Source organism: Dipodomys ordii, unplaced genomic scaffold (genome assembly GCF_000151885.1).
Source record: "Dipodomys ordii isolate 6190 unplaced genomic scaffold, Dord_2.0 Scaffold298, whole genome shotgun sequence".
NCBI lineage: Eukaryota > Metazoa > Chordata > Mammalia > Rodentia > Heteromyidae > Dipodomys > Dipodomys ordii.
The window spans coordinates 246,923-266,633 of NW_012267514.1; the positions used below are offsets into that span (position 1 = coordinate 246,923).

The following is a 19,711-nucleotide window of genomic DNA, read 5'->3' on the forward strand; positions in this document are numbered from 1 at the left end:
TATGTACAATGTTCTTTATATGCATGCCCTATGTTTTTATATGTATGTGTATATATGTATACCCTAGATATTCACAAACAAATGTATATACCCTATATATTTACATACATATATAAACAACAAAGTGTTATCCAGTCATAAACTAGAATGGAGTACTCTTTGCAGCAAAATAAATGGAACTGGGTCACGTTTGGTCAAATAAAATGATTGAGAATATCACTGAGTGTCATATTTTTTCTTTGTTGTGTTGAAACTAAAAGAAAAATCAGAGAAATAACATCATTTCTTCCTCATTTGAAGTCTCATAATAGTCCACTGTGTGGGTATGCATGTATGTATGTATATATATGCAAATAGATATATCCATACATTTGTGCATACGTGCCACAGACCACACTCTTACTGATTCATACTTGGGTGGGAGCATATGTCATATACAAAACTTGACTATGGTGAAGAGTTCTATAAATATGAATATTCAGGATTCTGTTTCACATGATTTTTGTTTTTCAAGTCATTTAGTCACATACCAAAAAGTAAGATTGTTGGTTCATGTGGAAATCTTCCTTTAGTGTTTTGAAATTTTCAGCTTAACATTTTCTATTAATCTGCTAACTTACCTCTTATCAGTGGGATACAATGGTTTCCTGCTTTCACATTCTCAACAATATTGTTAATCTTCATCTTTATGTCAGTAGTTACTCTAACAGGTGTGGGAAAATATCTCATGATGGTTTTTATAATCGAGACATTGAGAATTTCTTTTCTGTTATCCTCATCTATTGGTTATCAAGGGAAAGCCTATCAAAGATCCCTGTCTTATTTATTCATTCATTGATTTACTTATTTATTATTTGCTATCAGTTCTGGGGGTTGAGCTCAGGTCCTGGGCACTGACCTTGCTTATTTTGCTCAACCATCAACTCCACTTGAGCCAGAGCTCTACTTTGGGCTTTTTGAAAAAGTGGTTTATTACTGATAAGAGTTTCATGGACTTTCCAGTCTGGGTTGCCTTTGAACCACAATCTTCAAATCTTAGCCTCCTGAGTAGCTAGTATTACAGGAGAGAGTCAACAGTCCCTGGCCCCATTCTTATTTCTTAATAACATTGCGTGGTTTTCTGTACTTTTTCCTTTCTATAGACCAATACAATTTACCATAGCTATTTACTTGCATTTGCTTTAAAAATACTAATATCTACAATGAATAAAAAGCTTCAATAATTAAACTCATATTAACAAAGACTGTAGTTAAGAAAGGTATAAAGAAGTTGAAGATACATTTCTGTAAGATAAAATACAAAATGCTTAATAAATACATGAAGAAATGTGCAAGATTCTTAACCATAAAACAATGCAAATGAAAACATCAATGAAATTCTATCTCACTGCAATCAGAATGGCTGATATGAAGCAAACAAACACCAATCAATGATGAGGAGAATGAAAGATCAGAGACCCTCACACTCCGTTGGTGTGAATGTAAATTACTGCAGCCACAGTGGAAACCAGTATGGAGGTTTCTCAAAAACTAAAAATAGGTGTAATTACCTCATGATCTTGCTTTTCCACTCCTATATATAAATCTGAAAGAATATAAATCAGTATTAATTGACATACTGCCATACCCATATATATAGCAGGATTGGTCACAGGAGCTTAAGTATGGAATCAGCTTAGGAAAAAACTAGCAAAGAATGAAAAAAGAGGCATGTGTATAATGAAGATTATCAGCTGTACAGAAGTATGAAACTGCAAAATTTATAGGAAAAAAGATGGCATCGGATATGACCTTGTCAAGTAAATACACCAAATGAGAAAGACAAATATTACCTTTTCTCTCTCATATGCAGAATTTAGTCTTCAGAAAATGAATAAAAGGAGTAAAAAACAAGGACTTTCATAGATAGGATTTCCAGTGAAATGGAGAAAACAATAAGAAAGTGTAAAGACATATTAATATGGTCCAAGTATTTTGTACACATGGTGTATATATGATTTCAATTATACAGTGTAAGGGTATATGATGTTCAGCATTCTCTGATTCGTTCTCCTTGTTTATCATTCCACAACCATCAACTCCAGGTTTGCTCTGCTATCAAGACACTTGGTACAATTTAGATCTTGAAGGTGACAGATGCTAAGTGTCTGTCTACATGCTTGTTTAAAAGTAATGCACAGTTAATATGTACCTTTGATTCTCTTAGACATTTACCATATCAGAATCATGAGGCCAAGCCTAGTAGTTTTAAACTGCATTAGTTCCTTCCATTTTTTCAGAATGATGAAAGAGAGAGCACTCAGTTCCTGAATTGAACTGTCTGGTTATCTAATTAGAGCCTGAAGAGAAACAGTGCCAAAAGTAGGCTAATCTAAATGTAGAAAGTATAGTTTCTCAGAGACTCTTGGGGAAGTTTCCATGGTCAGTGTCTAGGCAGCATTTGGCCAGAGTTTCTTAAAAATTCCTTGGGAATATGAATCATTGCAGCTTTCCAAACCTTGCAATGATACTTAACTAGATATCTGGCTCTTTTTAAAACCATCTCTGCAGATACAAGTAAAAAGTATCAATTCTTAGTGCTTAACATGTCTGCTACTATTTTAAGTATGTCAAAATTCTGTTTATTCTTATTCTGACTTCCCATACAATATAATCAATATGTTTACCTAATTAAGGTACTCAAACTGTTAATCTCTATTTTTCCTTATTTTATTTTGTTTTGTGTCAATCTTGGGGCTTCAACTCAGGACCTGGGGTGATGTCTCAATTTTTTCTGAACGCTAGAATCCTACCACTTGAGCCCAGCTCTTCTTCTTTGTTTTTGGTGGTAAATTGGAGATAAGGAGTCTCACAGACATCCTGCCCAACCTGGCTTCAAACCTGAATCTCCCTATCTCTGCCTTCTGAGTTGCTAGGGTTACAGCTGTGAGTCATTATCACCCAGCATCTGTTTTTATGATATATTCATTCCTGACAGTTTTGATGAACATCATTAAATGATGGTCACTTCCTATAAAAAAAACTATAGAAAGTTCAAATTGTCAAAATTTCCAATATATTTGGAGAGAATTACTTTAGTTGTTTTTGAAAATCTGCTTTGCAACCCTGCTTTATTTTAGATTTCTCTACAAAAGTATAACAGGAAAAGCAAATATCAGAGGGAGGATTCTTTCTGACAAAGCCTGGAGGTATCCAATTCTTCACTCAGGCCTGATAGTCAGAGAATGACATGGACCATCTGAATTTTTAGATAGTCAAAAACTGTTGATTATACTCTACTTACAGATTGTATCATTTCGTTCTAAGGCATTTTTATGTGGAGTAAAGGATAATTTTGTTGGTATAAAATGCATCATCACTTTTACTTTTCTTTGGGAATAATCTTAGGCAGGATTTCAGTTAATAGCTGAAGCATTAAAGGTGTTTTAAACTGGATATAATTTTCATTTTTCCCTATTACCAGGCTTCTATACGTTCTTCATGTTCTCATCAAGGAACTGAAAACTTTTTGTTTGAGAGTATCAACATAAAGAAGAAATTATCAATTTTAAATTACCTCCATCAGCATCATAAGTTTCATCTGAATCAGCTAAGGTAAGATGAAATCACATAACATTCTGATAAAATAAGAAAATGTAAAATATAATGAAAATGAACATTGAATATGCTAAATACATAAAAATATATAGTTATATTTTAAATGACAAATAAGTAAGAAGTAAATAAATCCGGCTACAGATTAGTTTTAAGAAATGGCACATAAAGAATAGTCTTTTACTAGAATTTAAACTTTATCTACTGTGTGTCATTAAAATCATAAGGTGCTCATGCTTATTTATTTCTTCAAATACTACACCTTGGGCATGATAATTTCACTGGTTGTTAAACTCTTCAAAGGTCACAAAATACAAGAGGAGAGCAACTGTGGATCAGCTAAGTATGAGAATATTACGTTTCACAAGACCACATTAATCCTTGTATTTCCAAAATATTTACAGTATCTGAAAGTAATAAATGAAGATAATATTCACAGAGAGCTGTAGCTCAAGGCTCTTGGTGGATCAGTTTATTTGACTCCTATCTCTCTTTATCTCTGTTACCTTGTGCTAAAATCTTGTTTAGCAATTGTCTAATGTTTTAAATGTCAACACCATATTTTTCTATACAATTTTTCCCAACACGAAATTAGACAAAAAATTATTTGTTTTCATTATAATAAAATATTTTCACTTGAGTTTCAGATGTTCCCATAAAATTCACAGTAACAGAAAAACTATACCACTTAGAATATAGTCAAAAGAGTTTTCTTATCTTAGGAGACATAGTCTTTACTGTGATTTAATCATATTCAGGGTCCCAATATTTTTCTTAATTTTCAAATTAAGATCTAAGTAGCTTAAATAACTAACAGTAAGATTGAAAAAAAAACTAATAGTCCCAATTAATGTATTATAAACTGGTACACAGTTGTACATATTAGACATAATCAGAAATGGCAATGTCTCTGTCAATCATAGATAATTATCATTCTTTGCTTGTTGGTTTAAAATTAATATATGGTTGTAATTATCTAGAGGCTAAATTTTAAACTCAAATTAACATTTACTTTCAGAAATAAGTATAGTCCCAACATAATTACATGGAAAACCAGAGAAACATTTCAGGATTCATTCTTCTGGGACTTTCTGATGACAAGAATATACAAATGTTTTGCTTTGTGCTCTTCTCATTTTGTTTTGTTGCTCTGCTGGTTGGAAATGTCTTAATACTAATTTCAATTTTCTGCAGTCCTCTTACTCAACAACCAATGTACTATTTCCTTTGCCATCTGTCCTTCATGGATATCTGCTACACATCTAGCGTTACACCCAGATTGATCGATGGTCTCCTAGAGGGAACCAAAACCATTTCCTATGGTTATTGCATGCTTCAGGTCTTCACCTTGCACTTCTTTGGAACAATTGAGGTCTTTATAATTACAGCCATGGCCTTTGATCGGTATGTGGTCATCTGTAAACCCCTCCATTACATGCTCATCATGAACAGGACAAACTGCCATCTGCTGGTCTTTGCTGCCTTGGGTTGGTGGGGCTGCCCATTCCTTCCCACAATTGTGTATGACCATCCGGTTGCCTTTTTGTGACTCCATTGAAATCGATCACTACTTTTGTGACATTTTTCCTTTGCTCAGAATTGCCTGTACTGATACATACATTACTGGGATCCTTGTGGTTGCCAATTCAGGAATTATTGCGTTGGTGACTTTCATTGTTTTATTTATATCTTATGCTATTATTCTATTCCATTTAAGAAATCACTCTGCAGAAGGAAGACGCAAAGCCCTCTCTACCTGTGGCTCTCATATCACTGTGGTGATCTTATTTTTTGGTCCTGCAATCTCTTCCTACCTTAGACCTCCTGTCACTTTCCCTGAGGATAAAGTGATGGCACTATTTTACACAATCATTGCTCCTATGTTCAATCCTTTAATCTACACCCTGAGAAATGCAGAGATGAAAAATGCCATGCGAAAAGTTTGGTGTCGTGCTCTATTCTCACTGAAAGCCTGAGAATAATTAGTAGAAATGTACTTTCTGGGTAGCAGATAAAGATAAATACTAGGTGAGAAATTCTTTGTCCATCTTTCACAATTACTCTCTTTAGTGAGAAGAATGACAGTACATGAATTAGTCACTTTAAAGATACAAGCCATCAAACTGTATTATATTTACAAAAATAGAAAATAAGAAAGAGAAAAAGAAGAAAGAAAATCAAAACATAAAAAACAAATAGAACGAATGGGAAAAAGAGAAAATTATCAAGCTCAGTATACCTTATGAAGGAAAGTAAATCAACACAGCCACTATCTAAATCAGTATGGAAGTTCTTCTAACAACTAAAAAGAGAATTCTCACATGATCAGTCATACTAGTTTCAGTATATACCAAATAGATGAATAAACACGTAAATAATTCCCTCACCTGTTTACCCATGTTCCTCATGACATTATTAATTATAACTAAACTTTGAAAGCAGACTAGGTCAAATCAATAAAGGAGTGGATAAAGAAAATATGGAATGTGGGCTGGGAAGGTGGCTCAGTGGTACAGCACTTGCCTTGCATACCTGAGGCCCTGGGTTCAATTACTCAGCACCACATAAGCAAAAAAGAAAAAAGCTGGAAGTGGCACTGTGGCTCAAGTGGTAGAGCACTAGCCTTGAGCTGAAGAGCTGAGGGACAGTGCCCAGGCCCAGAGTTCAGGCCCCACGACCGGACCCCCCCCAAAAAAAAAAAGAAAAAAAGAAAATATAGAATGTATAAACAATGCTATTGTCATTGCAAATAAAAATTTCTTTGTTAGCCAGTAAATGGATAAAATTTGAGACTTGTAGAGGTAACCTAGCATGGTATTGGCATAAAAGCCCATATAGGGTTTTGAAAGAAATGTATATGTCCTGACATAACTGATTCTTAGCACAGGGGCAAGAAAACATGCTTTGGAGGAATACGAATAGATTATCATGTTGAGGAGGATACATTAAATCAGAAAAACAAATATGACCTGGGTCACATGGAATCCTCATATAGAAAATCTAGACCTACAAAACACAAAGAACAACTATAAGGCCTGATTGTGAAAAGGGACTTGTCAAAGGGAGGGTGATGAGAAGAGAACAGGACTGAAGTAGTGTTTGTATACAAACTCACACACACACACACACACACACACACACACACACACACACACAGGGAATAATAGACTCAAGTAAACAATTTGAAAAGAAGAGTGTTAAGAATGACTAATAGAGCCCAGATGCCCCTCAGTAGATGAATGGATCAAGAAAATGTGGTATATATACACAATGGAATTCTATACCTCCATCAGAAAGAATGACATTGCCCCATTTGTTAGGTAATGGAAAGACTTGGAAAAAATTATATGAAGTGAAGTAAGCCAGGCCCAAAGAAACATAGGTCCCATGGTTTCCCTTATTTGCAATAACTAGTATATGTCTGACACAAGCAAAAACGGTCAGATAAGTTGATGTTAGGCAAAATGAACCCAAAAAGATAAAGATTCAAATGGTTTCTTCTTTCTTGTGATTGTTTCTAACATATTTATAAGATGATTTCTTTGTTGCTTTGTATGTCCCCCCACATGGTATGACCGCTGTTTTCACTGTATTTGATGTTGGTATAATTCATGGAGGGGAATGGAAAAAACACATTGTTTAAATAGGGATACAGGTGGACCCTTTGCAACAATGAGATGTACAAGTTGTTATGTCGAAAAACGAACTTTACAACTTTGGTGGGGGGGGGGAGAAGGAAGAAGGGGGGAGGATGGGAAGGAATGGGAAGGGAAAACAAAGGAGGAGACAACAATGCTTGATAAGAAATGTACTCATTACCTTGCCCATGTAAAAGTAACCTTTTTATGGTATTTTCACAATTAAAAAAAGTTTCAAAAAGAATGGCTAATAGAGTGAATATGATCAGAGTATAGTATCTAACTATGTAAACATCACAGTGATGATTCTTTGTACTATGAATTTATGACAATAAAAATTGAATTTCATTATATGTTTTTGAGAGAGATTATTTTTAAAAAGCCAAACAAATAATTCTACTCTAGGACTTATTTATTTCACTCCTGGTTATACATCTAAAGAAAATAAAGTTACCATAGAAGATGACACACACATGCTTTATTTACTGTGCTACTATCTGCAATAAGTAAGATATAAATTTAGTCTAAGCTGGGTGCTGGTGGCTCACGGCTGTAATCCTAGCTACTCAGGAGGCTGAGAACTGAGGATGGCAGTAGTTCACAGCCAGCCAGGCAGGAAAGCCAGCACAACTTTTATCTCCAATAAACCACTCAGAAAACCGGAAGTGGCACTGTGGCTCAAGTGGTAAAGAGCTTGCCATGAGCTGAAGAGCTGAGGGATAGTGGCCAGGCCCAGGGTTCAAGCCCCACGACCAACAAAACTAAATAAATAAATACTCTAAGTGATTATCAGCAGATTTTTAAAATAAGTAAAATGCTATTAATATGTAAACCATATATTTACATAAATATTTATGTATGTATACCCTATATATTCACACACACAAATATATGTATGCCCTGTATACTTACCTATATATATAAAAAATTGATTATTTTCCAACCATAAACTAGAAGGAATTCTGTTGTTTACAGCAAAATGAATAGAAGTAGGGCACGTCCTGTCAAATAAAATAAGCTTGAGAATATAAATGAGTGCCATATTTTCTCTTTCATTTGCTGAAACTAAAAAAATAATTCCAAAAACACTATTGGTTTAAAGGTAAGATGATATGAGCTAGTGACTGGAAAGGATATGGGGAGTGGGGACAAATGAATGAGGTTTGTTAAAGGGAATGAATATGCATGGTCAATGGCCACCACATAAGTGTATGGTTATATCAGAATGAATGCCATTCTTCTGTGCAATCAATATGTGTTAAAAGTTAAAAATTTCTCAGATGGGCTGGGAATGTGGCTCAGTGGTAGAGCACTTGCCTTGCATGCTCAAGGCCCTGGGTTCGATTCCTCAGCACCACATAAGCAAAAAGAAAAAAGCCAGAAGTGGTGCTGTGGCTCAAGTGGTAGAGGGCTAGCTTTGAGCTGAAGAGCTGAGGGACAGCATCCAGGCCCAGAGTTCAGGCCCCATGACTGGACCCCAAAAAAAAATTTCTCAGAGTTGGGGGGGCTCTAATGGCTCACACCTGTAATCCTAGCTACTCAGGACGTTGAGATCTGAGGATCGCAGTTCAAAGCCAGCCCAGGCAAGAAAGTCTGTGAGCCTCTTATCTCTAATTAATTGTTGCTATTCACACAGCCAAACCTGAGAATGCAGTGTCTTGTAAGCAGAACGTGGACAATCCAATGATGGGTATAGACAAAGTTTATTGAAACATCACATGCTTATATACACAGGCATAGAAAGTAAATCTTGAGTCGGGGGGGGGGGAGGGCAGATAGTTAATCTTAAACAGTTTTATGGGAATATAGACAATAAGGGTTAACCTTTAGTCAGTGAGTGGGAAGAGTTAATCCTTGTCAACAAATGTGAAGCAGTTCTATGTTATCAAAGGTTACAAAGATTAAGCAACGTGTAGGTGGGCTTCCTTAGACATACAAAGGGAAGCTTGGAACATTGTTCTATTGGAAGAGCAAGAAGGGAACTTTCTGTATATCCTTCACCAAGGTCATGGCCGGGCATCCGGACCTTTGCCCAGATTTGGAAAGAGCCTTCACTTTCTCCCGCTGGAGGCTGCAGCTGGGTACCCCCACTGTTGCCAGGACTATGGAATAGCTTTCTCCTCATTCTCCAGCACACATAAACCTCACACAGCACACGAATCCTCAGACAGATTCATGCGATTCTGTGTCTCAGACAATTAATGGCCAGAAAACCAGAAGTAGCCCTGTGGCTCTTTAAGTGGTAGAGCACTCGCCTTGGGCTGAAGAGCTCAGGGACAGCACCCTAGCCCAGACTTCAAGCCCCACAACCGACCCTCTTCCCCCCAAAAATATCCTCAGCGTTAATACCAGATATCATCATTCCCACTTCAGAGTCTGATTTTCTTCTGGGCTCTATTGTTAATAAAATTAACTATCTAAGGATGTCACAGTGGACATGAGCAAGATGGTAGCCTTGAACTTCACTTATGCTCTACAGTATGAACCCATTCATAAAACCTTTCACACAAGAGTTAGGCATGCCAGATGACACCTGATAATATGTGTCACTGAAGGGATTCTGGATCTATCCCGTGCCGTCATTCGCAAGTGTTGAATATGGAATTAAGTTTAACTGGAGCCATCTCATCTCATCATGTTGGAGGAAGGGAAAGTCACACCTCCCAGATGATGGGCCTGCTTGAATTCCCAGAAGCAGGGGCGGGCACTTGGACCTGCCAATCTTGGGTCAGGAGTTCTCAAGATCCAGGTGACCCTACTTCCTGACCTGACCCCTAACTTTAATAAGGGCAGGACCAGCGCAGGCACCATTTCACCATGTCTCCTGTTCCTGTGTCCCCTGTCTCCTGACTCTCCTCAAGGTTCACTGGGGTGGATCTGGTTTCTTGGTATTGCTTTTCTGCTCTTTCTTCCTTCCCTGCTCTCATGGCTCAGGTTTCTAATTCTGTTAAGTGTACTTGAGGAGCTGCAGGTATTTGTGACAAGAGTCCACCTGTACTCACCAGGTTTCCAATAAAGACTCCCAATTCCACTTCTCAAAAAGTGGCTTCTCTCTTTCTCGCACTGAGATAATTTGCATCACTCAGGAAGAAGGAAGATGCAGTGATGGATGTGGGAGAGAAGGTGGTATACTTTATACTTTATATCTGTCTCTCTCCTGCCTCCCAGGCAGCAGGGGTGGAGACAGACTCTGTGCAGAAGAGTGAGTGGGAAGTGAACACCAGATTTTTCCAGTGTCCCCAACACTGTGCTTATCGTAGGAAAAATGGAGAACTTAGAGGTTCCTAGGGCCTGTCCAGACTGAGCCTACTTGCTTAGCCCTGGACCAAGGACTGTAGAAAGCAGATTAAGATGAGGGACCCCAGCCCTGAAAAGCTTTAAGGAAATAGAGTTGAGAAAAATAGCAAGAAATGTCATTACCGTAGGCCTGGGAGCAAGACAGCTGCGGTTTCACTAAGATCTGCTGCAGCAGTTAAAATTGCAGACATTTGCTCAAGGCTAACAGCGATAGCCAGCATATTTTTGCTTGCTTGCAGAGCTAGCTGAGCCTTGCAAAATAGCTGGCCACCTCTGAGTGGCTTCTTTGTGGTTTTTCCTTAAAAACACATTCCCCTGAGCTGTAATCAGGGTCTTCACTGTCTCAATTGTGGAGGTCACTCACCATGGCTAATAAATTCCTAGCCTGTTTGAGTGTGGGTGACTCCTTTTGCTAATCATGGGTTCAAGTCCCACCCATCCCAGGAAGTTGGGATACTTTAGGATGATTCTGCTCATCCATTGCCCCAGCTACAGACTTAGCCAGAGACTTGGACTCCAGGTCTAATATGGTGCCAAGGCTTCCATCCCAGATTCAGAGCCCAGGCTAAAAGCCCTGGCCTGAGACCTGAGGACAGCTCTGCAGAATCAATCTTGAACTTTCTCATCCAGCCAGGCTAGCTCCAGAGATCCAGGGCTCCATATAACACCACTCAACAGCAGGTGGCTTCAGGCTTCACGCTTCTATCAGGGTGAGTCACAGATGTGGCCTTGAGTAGGAAGCCATCACCTCTCCTGAACTAGGCTGTGCCCATGATGCAATGCTCCAGTCCAACTGCGGTGGCCTTGTGCTCCACCAGACTCCATGATGACATCCTGTCCATTAATTTTAGTGGTGGACTAGCTGCCACGGACACAGCATCCACAGCACCTCTGTGACTCAGGTCCACAGTGGTAAAATGTGCACATTTATTGTCACTCAGTGGTTTGAGTAAGATCTGGGTGATCCACACTAGAAAGTTCCTTCCACTTTTTACACAATGATATTTTTGTGAGTGTGACAAACCAAAAAACAAAATTTGCTTCCAATATCTGTCCTTGGGCTTATTATTATCATTATCATTATTATTATTGTGAAAGTATATTCCACATTTTATTAGCACCCATTAATAGTGATGTTTCCATACCAGTAATGTTATTTTGTCAAATTTATCCTCTTTATTACTCGTTTTCATCCTCCTATGCTCCCCCTCAGTCTTAAAAATAAATTTTAGCAGTGTTCATTGGTATATTTTCTTGTACCCTTATGAAGAATTTGACCATATTCATACTCTGCCTTTTTACCTCCATACTACTGCTCGTTACACCAAGAGTTCTTATTTTATATCCCTGTCCTTTGTTGTGTCTAGATTCCCCAAATGAGAGAAGACATGAGATAAATGTCTTAGTCTGCCTTATTTTGCTTAAATAGTAATCTCCAGTTTTTTTCATTTTTCTACAAAGGACATTTTTTCCTCACTGTTTTCTCAGATTTTAGCATAAAGCGAATACTTAAGGGAAATTCATTCAGAGCAGATGTATATCCTTGATTTGAATTCAGACTTCTTTGTGTATAAAGGATTATTAATTGTGTCCAAACTATTTCTGAGTACTTTAGAGGAGTTAAATTCTCCTGAACTTCACATTGGCCATGATTTCCTTGAGGAAATGTCATGTGCCATGAAAGTTTCTATTCTCCCAGGAACCCACTTTAAATGCCACTTGGAAAGTACCTAGAAACTCCATACATATACTTATAACTCTGAAATAACCATAGATCTTCAACCTAAGGAAAGAAAATGAACACTTTTATATGACTATCAAGATTTATTTTCTTTGTTTCAAAAATCAGCAGAGAATGAATGTCTTCTATCTTGAAAGAAAGCTTGAAAATTCAACCACCAGAATACAGGTGAGCTGGGAAATAAAATTATAGCCAATCAATAGGAAATTACAGTGAAATGGAAGAAATGAAATGTTTCCACTCAGATACAGCATGAATTACCCTTATTTACATGTGTACTGATTTTATAAGTGAACTTTTTCCCTGTTTCAAATTTCAGAAAACATTTTATTTGCTAACTTTTCAGTGTTTAAGTAAAACTCAATGAAGAATTGGTGTCACATTTCCTCTCTATTCCATATTATTATTTCAAACACAATGGAAATAGAATCACCAGCCTTCCTTACAGAGTTTATGAAAAGACTTTATAGATAAATCAATTCATTGCTACTTCATACAGAAGAAAAAAGTACAAGTTAAAAGAAATTGCTCTAGGTGCTAGTGGCTCATGCCTGTAATCCTAGTTACTCAGGAGGCTGAGATAAGTTTCATGATTTGAAAGCAGCCCAGGCAAGTAAATCTATGAGAATCTTATCTCCCATTAACAAGAAAAAAGCTGAAAGTGGAGGTGTGGCTCAAGTGGTACAGTGCTAGTCTTTAGTAAAATTGCTCAAGGACAGCTCCCAAGCCCTGAATTCAAACCCCTGGACTGGTAAAAATAAAAAAATAGGAAATCATTAGCTCAACATTGATGTTTCTTTTCCTGCATTTCTATGATTAATGTAGTACATAAAACATTTTGATATTAGAAAATCATACAATATTACTAACATGAGACAATCCTGTAAATTAGTTGGTAGAAATAGCAATAGAGTGAGATGTAATCGAATAAAGAAACATAATTAGTTCAACAGAGACTTGAGATTGTCTATGAAGACTATAAATAGTATATATTTCCACTCAATGAGACAAGCACAAATGATAATTTAGTCTTCCTTTTTCATCTAGGAAACTGGTGGCAAGCCAACCCATCAATCAAAAAAGAATTTGTCCCTAGAATAATTTCATTTATAACTCTTCCTGGGCTTGAACTCAGTCCCTCGACTCTTTTCTTAGCTCGTTTGTTTAAGTACAGTCTTTACTACTTGAGCCACAGCTCTGCTTTCCCCTTTTTGGTGGTTAGTTGTATAGAAGGGTCTCCAGCCCAGGTTGGCATCAAACTGGGATCCAGAGTCTCAGCCTTCTGAGTAGCGAGGTTTCCATGTATAAGGCACTAGAGTCTAGCTATAAAACACATAAGAAACAAGAGGAAATCTCAGCCAAAATTTAGATAGCAAGAAAAAATTTTAAAAAAAAACCAGAAATATGAATGATTTAATACAAATAAATGATTACCTAAGTTGTAATATTTTTTTACATTTTTGAAATAGAAATGGAATGTCATTGGTTTGACATAAATGAGAGAATACACTGAAATGCTTAAGACTGTTCCTAAAACATGATAAACAATGAACATTAGATATTATAATTATTTCTCTTATGTATGTAAGGTCCTTATAAATCAATTTATTATTAGTGTGGTTATTTTTTCTTTTGTTGTTCCTTCCATCCTATTTTATGTGCCTAACTATTACATAACAATATCAACAAAAGAAAAACATAAATAATACGTATAACTGAGTATCAGGTAATTTGTGCTGTGTAAATGAGCAAAGATGAATGATCGAGATGCTAAACTTATGACCTTGAAACAGAATATTAGAGAAATTTATTAATTTGTCAAATAAAATGGTAAATCTCTTACTGATCCTAATATTCACAGGTTAACATACACTGATTATAATAACAAATTAGCCATCTGCTATTCTCTCTATAAAGAAAAGCTTTGAGTATTTTAAATAAGATTTATTTCAGAATGTGAACAAATAGCAGTGTTTCTGAATGCATAAAGGAGAAAAGAATTTCTTTACTTTAAGGGAGCAAAGAGCAATTCTTGTAGTTAAAGGAGAAAATGATGGCTTTGGGGCAGGAGAGAAATGAAAGAAACTAAGTGTTAAAGCTTTGTATAGTGTGATACATGGAAGGGATCGCAAATGAGTAGAGAGCCATTTAAGGAAGAGGAAATAATAAAAAAAAAACATAGGTCTCATAGTTTCCCCTATTTGCAATAACTAGTATATGTCTGGGACAAGTAGAAAAGGTCAAAAGCTATGTACATACAACCAGATAAGATGAAGTTAAGTGAAATGAACTGCAAGATAGGGACACAAGTGGTTTTTTTTTCTTGCTTGCTATTGTTTCTAACGTATTTATAAGGTAATGTGTAATTTTTTATTGCTTTGTATGTTCCTCCCCTACGGTATAACCCCTATTTTCACTGTATTTGATGTCGGTGTAATTTGGGGAGGGGAAGGAAAAAAACAAAATGTTTAAATAAGGATACAGGTGGACCCATTGCAACAATGAGATGTACAAGACATTATGCTGAAAAACGAACTTTACAATTTAGGAGGGGGCCGGGGGCTGGGGAGGGGGGAGGGTAGTTGTGGAGGTGAGAAGAAAGGGATGGTAGGGGAAAAACAAAGGAGGAGGCAACAATGTTTGATAAGAAATGTACTCATTACCTTGCTCATGTAACTGTAACCCCTCTGTACAGTATTTTCACAATGAAAAACTTATTTAAAAAAAGAAAGAAAAAGGGAATACTACTGTCAAACTCAAGGAAGCAAGGCTGGAGCTGTTACAGAATTTTAGGATAAAGGACTGTGTTACATTAGCTTACTGATAGGAAAAAGGCACAGGTCTGAGCAGGAGGGCAACTGATCAATAATCCCAGCCAGGGATATAAATTACAGATCTGTGGAAATAAGACATGCATACTGGTGCACATACAACTATCCATCTATTAATGGACTATCTTCAACTCTTGGAAGGTATTGTTATAATACATATATTTTAAGAATGTGAAATGTAATTGCTAAGGTAATAATGGATTGCAAACTATAAAGGTTAATGGAACAGTGTCAAAAGGACTTTAAAGTAATCAAGGAAAACATGGAAGAATTCAGTATTTGCCAATCATGTCAATATAAAATTTAGTATGTGTGTGTGCATATGTGAAAGAGACAGAGAGAAGGGGAGAGAGAGATGTTCAAATGATACTGCCTGCTAACTAATGACGTGTATCTGAGTAAGTTTTATAGACTTCTCTTCCTGTAAGGACCAATGGTGGCTGAATGTTCAGTTCAGTGGCACAGTTTTGGACTTTCATAGTTCAAGAAACTGGACTCAATCCCCAGCAAAAGTCAGAAAACCTTATATTTCAAATGTTGCATGTATGAGCAAAAATAGTAAAGATAACTAGTACTTTAGCAAAGAAAACAATGTGTGCTTGTAATTATTAAAACAGATTGCCAAATTATTGGAAATAAAGCTATCAATAATCTAAACTAAGTTTATTTATAAAATTATTTTCTGTGTTATCCATAAATTCACAATGTTCTTTCAACCCAAGATTAGAACTTGGATAGAGCACTTTGAATGAAGACAACTTAATAAGAAAAATACAGTGTTCTGTTTCATGTTTTATGGGGAATCTAGATGTAAAAAATAAAAAGCCATATAAGTAAAAAATGCCCAAATTGTGGGTGAGAATCAAAGGAATAAGAAAAGCCAATGTAATAAAAGTCATTTTATTCATTATGAAAATAGAATGAATACTATTAAAATTATATGAAAGTGAAGAGGCTACACCAAAGAGTACAAGAAAGAGTAAATTTAACCAAACCACATTATAGGCCTATCTAGACATATTGCAACACTTCATCATGTAGCATCTGAGCGTAATGGCTCAAACCCAATCCCAGCTACTTAGATTGTGAAGATGAGAGGATCGTGAAAACACGTGGGGTGATCCCGTTTCAAAGACTAAATGGACATAGTGGTGCATCTCTATCACCATAGCTTTGTGGGAGGGAGAGTTAAGGTAATCAAGAGTTGTGATCCAAGTATGACACTAGGCAAAAGTGCAAGAAAAGTTTAAAAACATGTGAACAGGGATGAGAGCATGGCTCAGCTGGTTGAGAAATTCCATAGCAACCGTGAGATTCTGAGTTCAAATCTCAGTAGCTTCTCCCTGCACACACACATCCTACTGTGCTCAATAAATAAAAATATGGAATGAAAATTTCAAAATAAAATTCTAAAGTTGTAAGTAGAAATGCAGCTAATTCTTTCTTGAACAAGCCCCACATACTCTGTATGCCAAGTCTGAGTATCCCTACAACATAACAAGGAGAATGGCTCATGTGACCACTAAATTCAACTTGTATCTCATAGGCAAGCTGACAGTATCCCTTCCTCCCTAAAAACCAGCCTGATTAAGATGGTAGATCATAAGAACTTTTCAATGAATTATAATAGCTAAGTTGGTTGAATTGATTTATTTCTCTAATATTCACCAGAGCATATTGTCATTATTGTTCAATTTTTTTTCAGCCATACCTATTGAGGCTTTGCTGCTTTGGGCCATGGAAAATACCAACAATGTCACAGAATTTATCTTGTTGGGACTTTCCCAGAATAGGAAAATCAGAAACCTGTGCTTCCTATTATTCTTATTCTGTTATGTAGCGATTTGGCTGGGAAATTCACTGATCATTATTTCCATCACATGTAGTCAGCTGCTTGACCAACCCATGTACTTTTTCCTGAACTATCTGGCCCTCTCAGACCTGTGCTACACGTCCACAGTGACACCCAAACTGGTTACTGATTTGCTGTTGGAGATGAGCACCATCTCTTACATGAGCTGCATGGCACAGCTTTTTGCCATGCATTTCTTTGGGGGGATTGAGATCCTCATACTCACGGTGATGGCCTATGACCGCTATGTGGCCATCTGCAAGCCCCTGCACTACGCCCTCATCATGAGCAGGCAGAGTTGCAACACCATGGTGACTGCTTGCTGTGTTGGGGCCTTTCTGCATTCGTTTGTCCAGTGCCTACTCATTATCCACTTACCCTTTTGTGGCCCTAATGAATTAGACCACTATTTCTGTGATGTATATCCTTTGCTGAAACTGGCCTGCACAGACACATACAGAGTTGGAATCCTTGTGGTTGCCAACTCAGGCATGATGGGGTTGGTGACCTTTGTGGTGCTGATGCTGTCTTACTGCTTAATATTATACACCGTGAGGGTTTACCCTGCAGAGAGTCGCAGCAAGGCTCTTTCCACATGCACTTCCCACATCACAGTGGTGGTGGTGTTCTTTGTGCCTGTCCTCTTCGTTTACATCAGACCAGCCACCACTTTTCCAGAGGACAAAGTGTTTGCCCTTTTCTATACCATCATTGCTCCCATGTTCAACCCCCTGATCTACACACTGAGGAACGCAGAGATGAAGAATACAATGAGGAAGGTTTGGTGCTCAAAACCATGTTTGACTGCAAGGCAAATCATCTGAGAGGTGCTTTGACTCATCACATGCCTTGAAGTGGCATTTGATTTTCCAAATTTATGAGAACATATGCTTTTTTACACACATAAGCTTAGACACGAATGGCAGTTCAGTAGTAATGTCATTTACTTTGAGCTACTTTATTCAACATTTGTACCTGTGTCTGTTCTCTACAACTTCCTTCAAGATTGGAGTTACCACTGCTTCTTTCAGCTTGGGTGTTTTCCTCCTTTTGGAATTTTTCATCCACTGTTAACAGGAGTTCACCTTTCTAATCCCTCACTCATTTATTTTTTCCTGTAAATGAATCTTTAAATATATATAAAGTTTCCTGCATACTGATCACTCCAGTCCTGAATCATCCATTTGCCTGGTTGTCTTTTCTATGTTACTCACAGAAAAAAAATTGTAAATTTTGAACTACATCTTTCCACTTTGTTCAAGACTTTCTGTATTCCTTGTAAAAATATAAAATGAAAAAAATAAAACCTATTTGGTCAAGGTATCAAATATAATCATCATTTGTGCAAGCAATTTTACTTATATAAAAATTGCAAAAAGATAAAATTTAATAAATAAAATATGACAGAAATATTTGCTATGAATATTTATGTAGTAATGAAATTATAGCATTAATAATAGAAAGGAAACCATATAATTTACATTCTAAACTGAGAGACACATTGGTGTAAATTACAACTCAACATAGGTAAAACGGGGTTCCGTATGAAGAAGAGGGTATCTGTCAAATATATGGGAACATATGGTCATTCTAGTCAAAAGTTAATGACAGGGATTCTGTGGTATCTCCATGTACTATTTAATGTTATGGTATTTAAAAGAGAAATGCTAATTCTCTTAGTGAAGCAACCTGATCTGGAGTATGCCTAAATTAATTTAGCTTCTTTCCATCAGTATGGAAACCATACATTTTCCCTTTCATTTTATGCATCTGGATTTTCATATATTTATGGAATTGGAAAAACTTTCAAATGTTGTTATATATTTGACATTTTTTAATAAAGTAGGACTTAGTTGAAATAAGTAAAAGTACATTACTGAGTATTTTCAGTCTAGGGATAGCAGATTAAATGTTTATATGCGTTCATAAATGGAAAGACATTATGATACATAACACCGTGTGTTGAGAAAAAGATGTTCAAACTACTTAAAGGTAATAATAATGACAATGAGAAGATCATAAAAAAGTAATAAGACATAAGGTTAAACACTCCAATCTTTCTACCTTAATCTGCAAATCTGTAGTACATGCTCATGCTCAGCAGGTATCTCCAAGGAGATGATAAGTACCAGATTGTTTGATTTTCAAAAACTAGTCAAACCAAAAGCCACAATGAAAAGTAGCATAAGAATGGTAGGAAAAATTGACTGCATGAGTATGGCACTGACTAAAAGACATAGCAAGTAATGTATGTTAAAATAGCTGTAAGATTCTGTTTGTTTAATAATGTGCTTTTTCACTGGGTAGTTCTTATGACTACTAATAAATCATTCTCTAAAAAATGTATTTTAGTTCAAACAAAATATTAGTTATAAAATTTCAGAATTTTATTAAAGAATTTGACAGCAGAATGGAATATTTATATTATTATAGAGGGTGCATCAGGGCACATAGTCCATTCAAGATAACACTGAAACAGTGAGAATATTATCAATGAAGCCACAGTCTTTTTGTTATGATATTCCAATATACAGGATTTTGTAAGATGACCAAGAGTCAGGAAGAGAAACAGAGGGAGTGCCTTTATCTAGAAACATGGAAGCAATACCAGGACAGTATGGTGTGGTGATACTAAAGCCAAATTAAATGTTAATAAACTATCTTGCTAGGAGAAGAGAGATTAGTTCTGTGAAGTCCTGGCTATATGAAGACAAAGTCATTGCTAATGTAGATAAGAACAGCTTCAGTATATAAACCA

At 36.5% G+C, this 19,711-nt stretch overlaps 2 protein-coding genes across 2 annotated transcripts; both read left to right on the forward strand.

Moving 5' to 3' along the window:
• Nucleotides 1-4,639: 4,639 nt before the first annotated feature.
• LOC106001421 (olfactory receptor 4P4-like) lies at nt 4,640-5,570 on the forward strand. The gene is given in 2 exon segments (XM_013036515.1): nt 4,640-5,080; nt 5,082-5,570. Coding segments are annotated over 2 exon segments (930 nt in total).
• Nucleotides 5,571-16,838: 11,268 nt separating this feature from the next.
• LOC106001422 (olfactory receptor 4P4-like) lies at nt 16,839-17,777 on the forward strand. The gene has a single exon (XM_013036517.1). It carries the CDS (start codon nt 16,839-16,841, stop codon nt 17,775-17,777), a length of 939 nt encoding a protein of 312 aa, XP_012891971.1.
• Nucleotides 17,778-19,711: the final 1,934 nt, after the last annotated feature.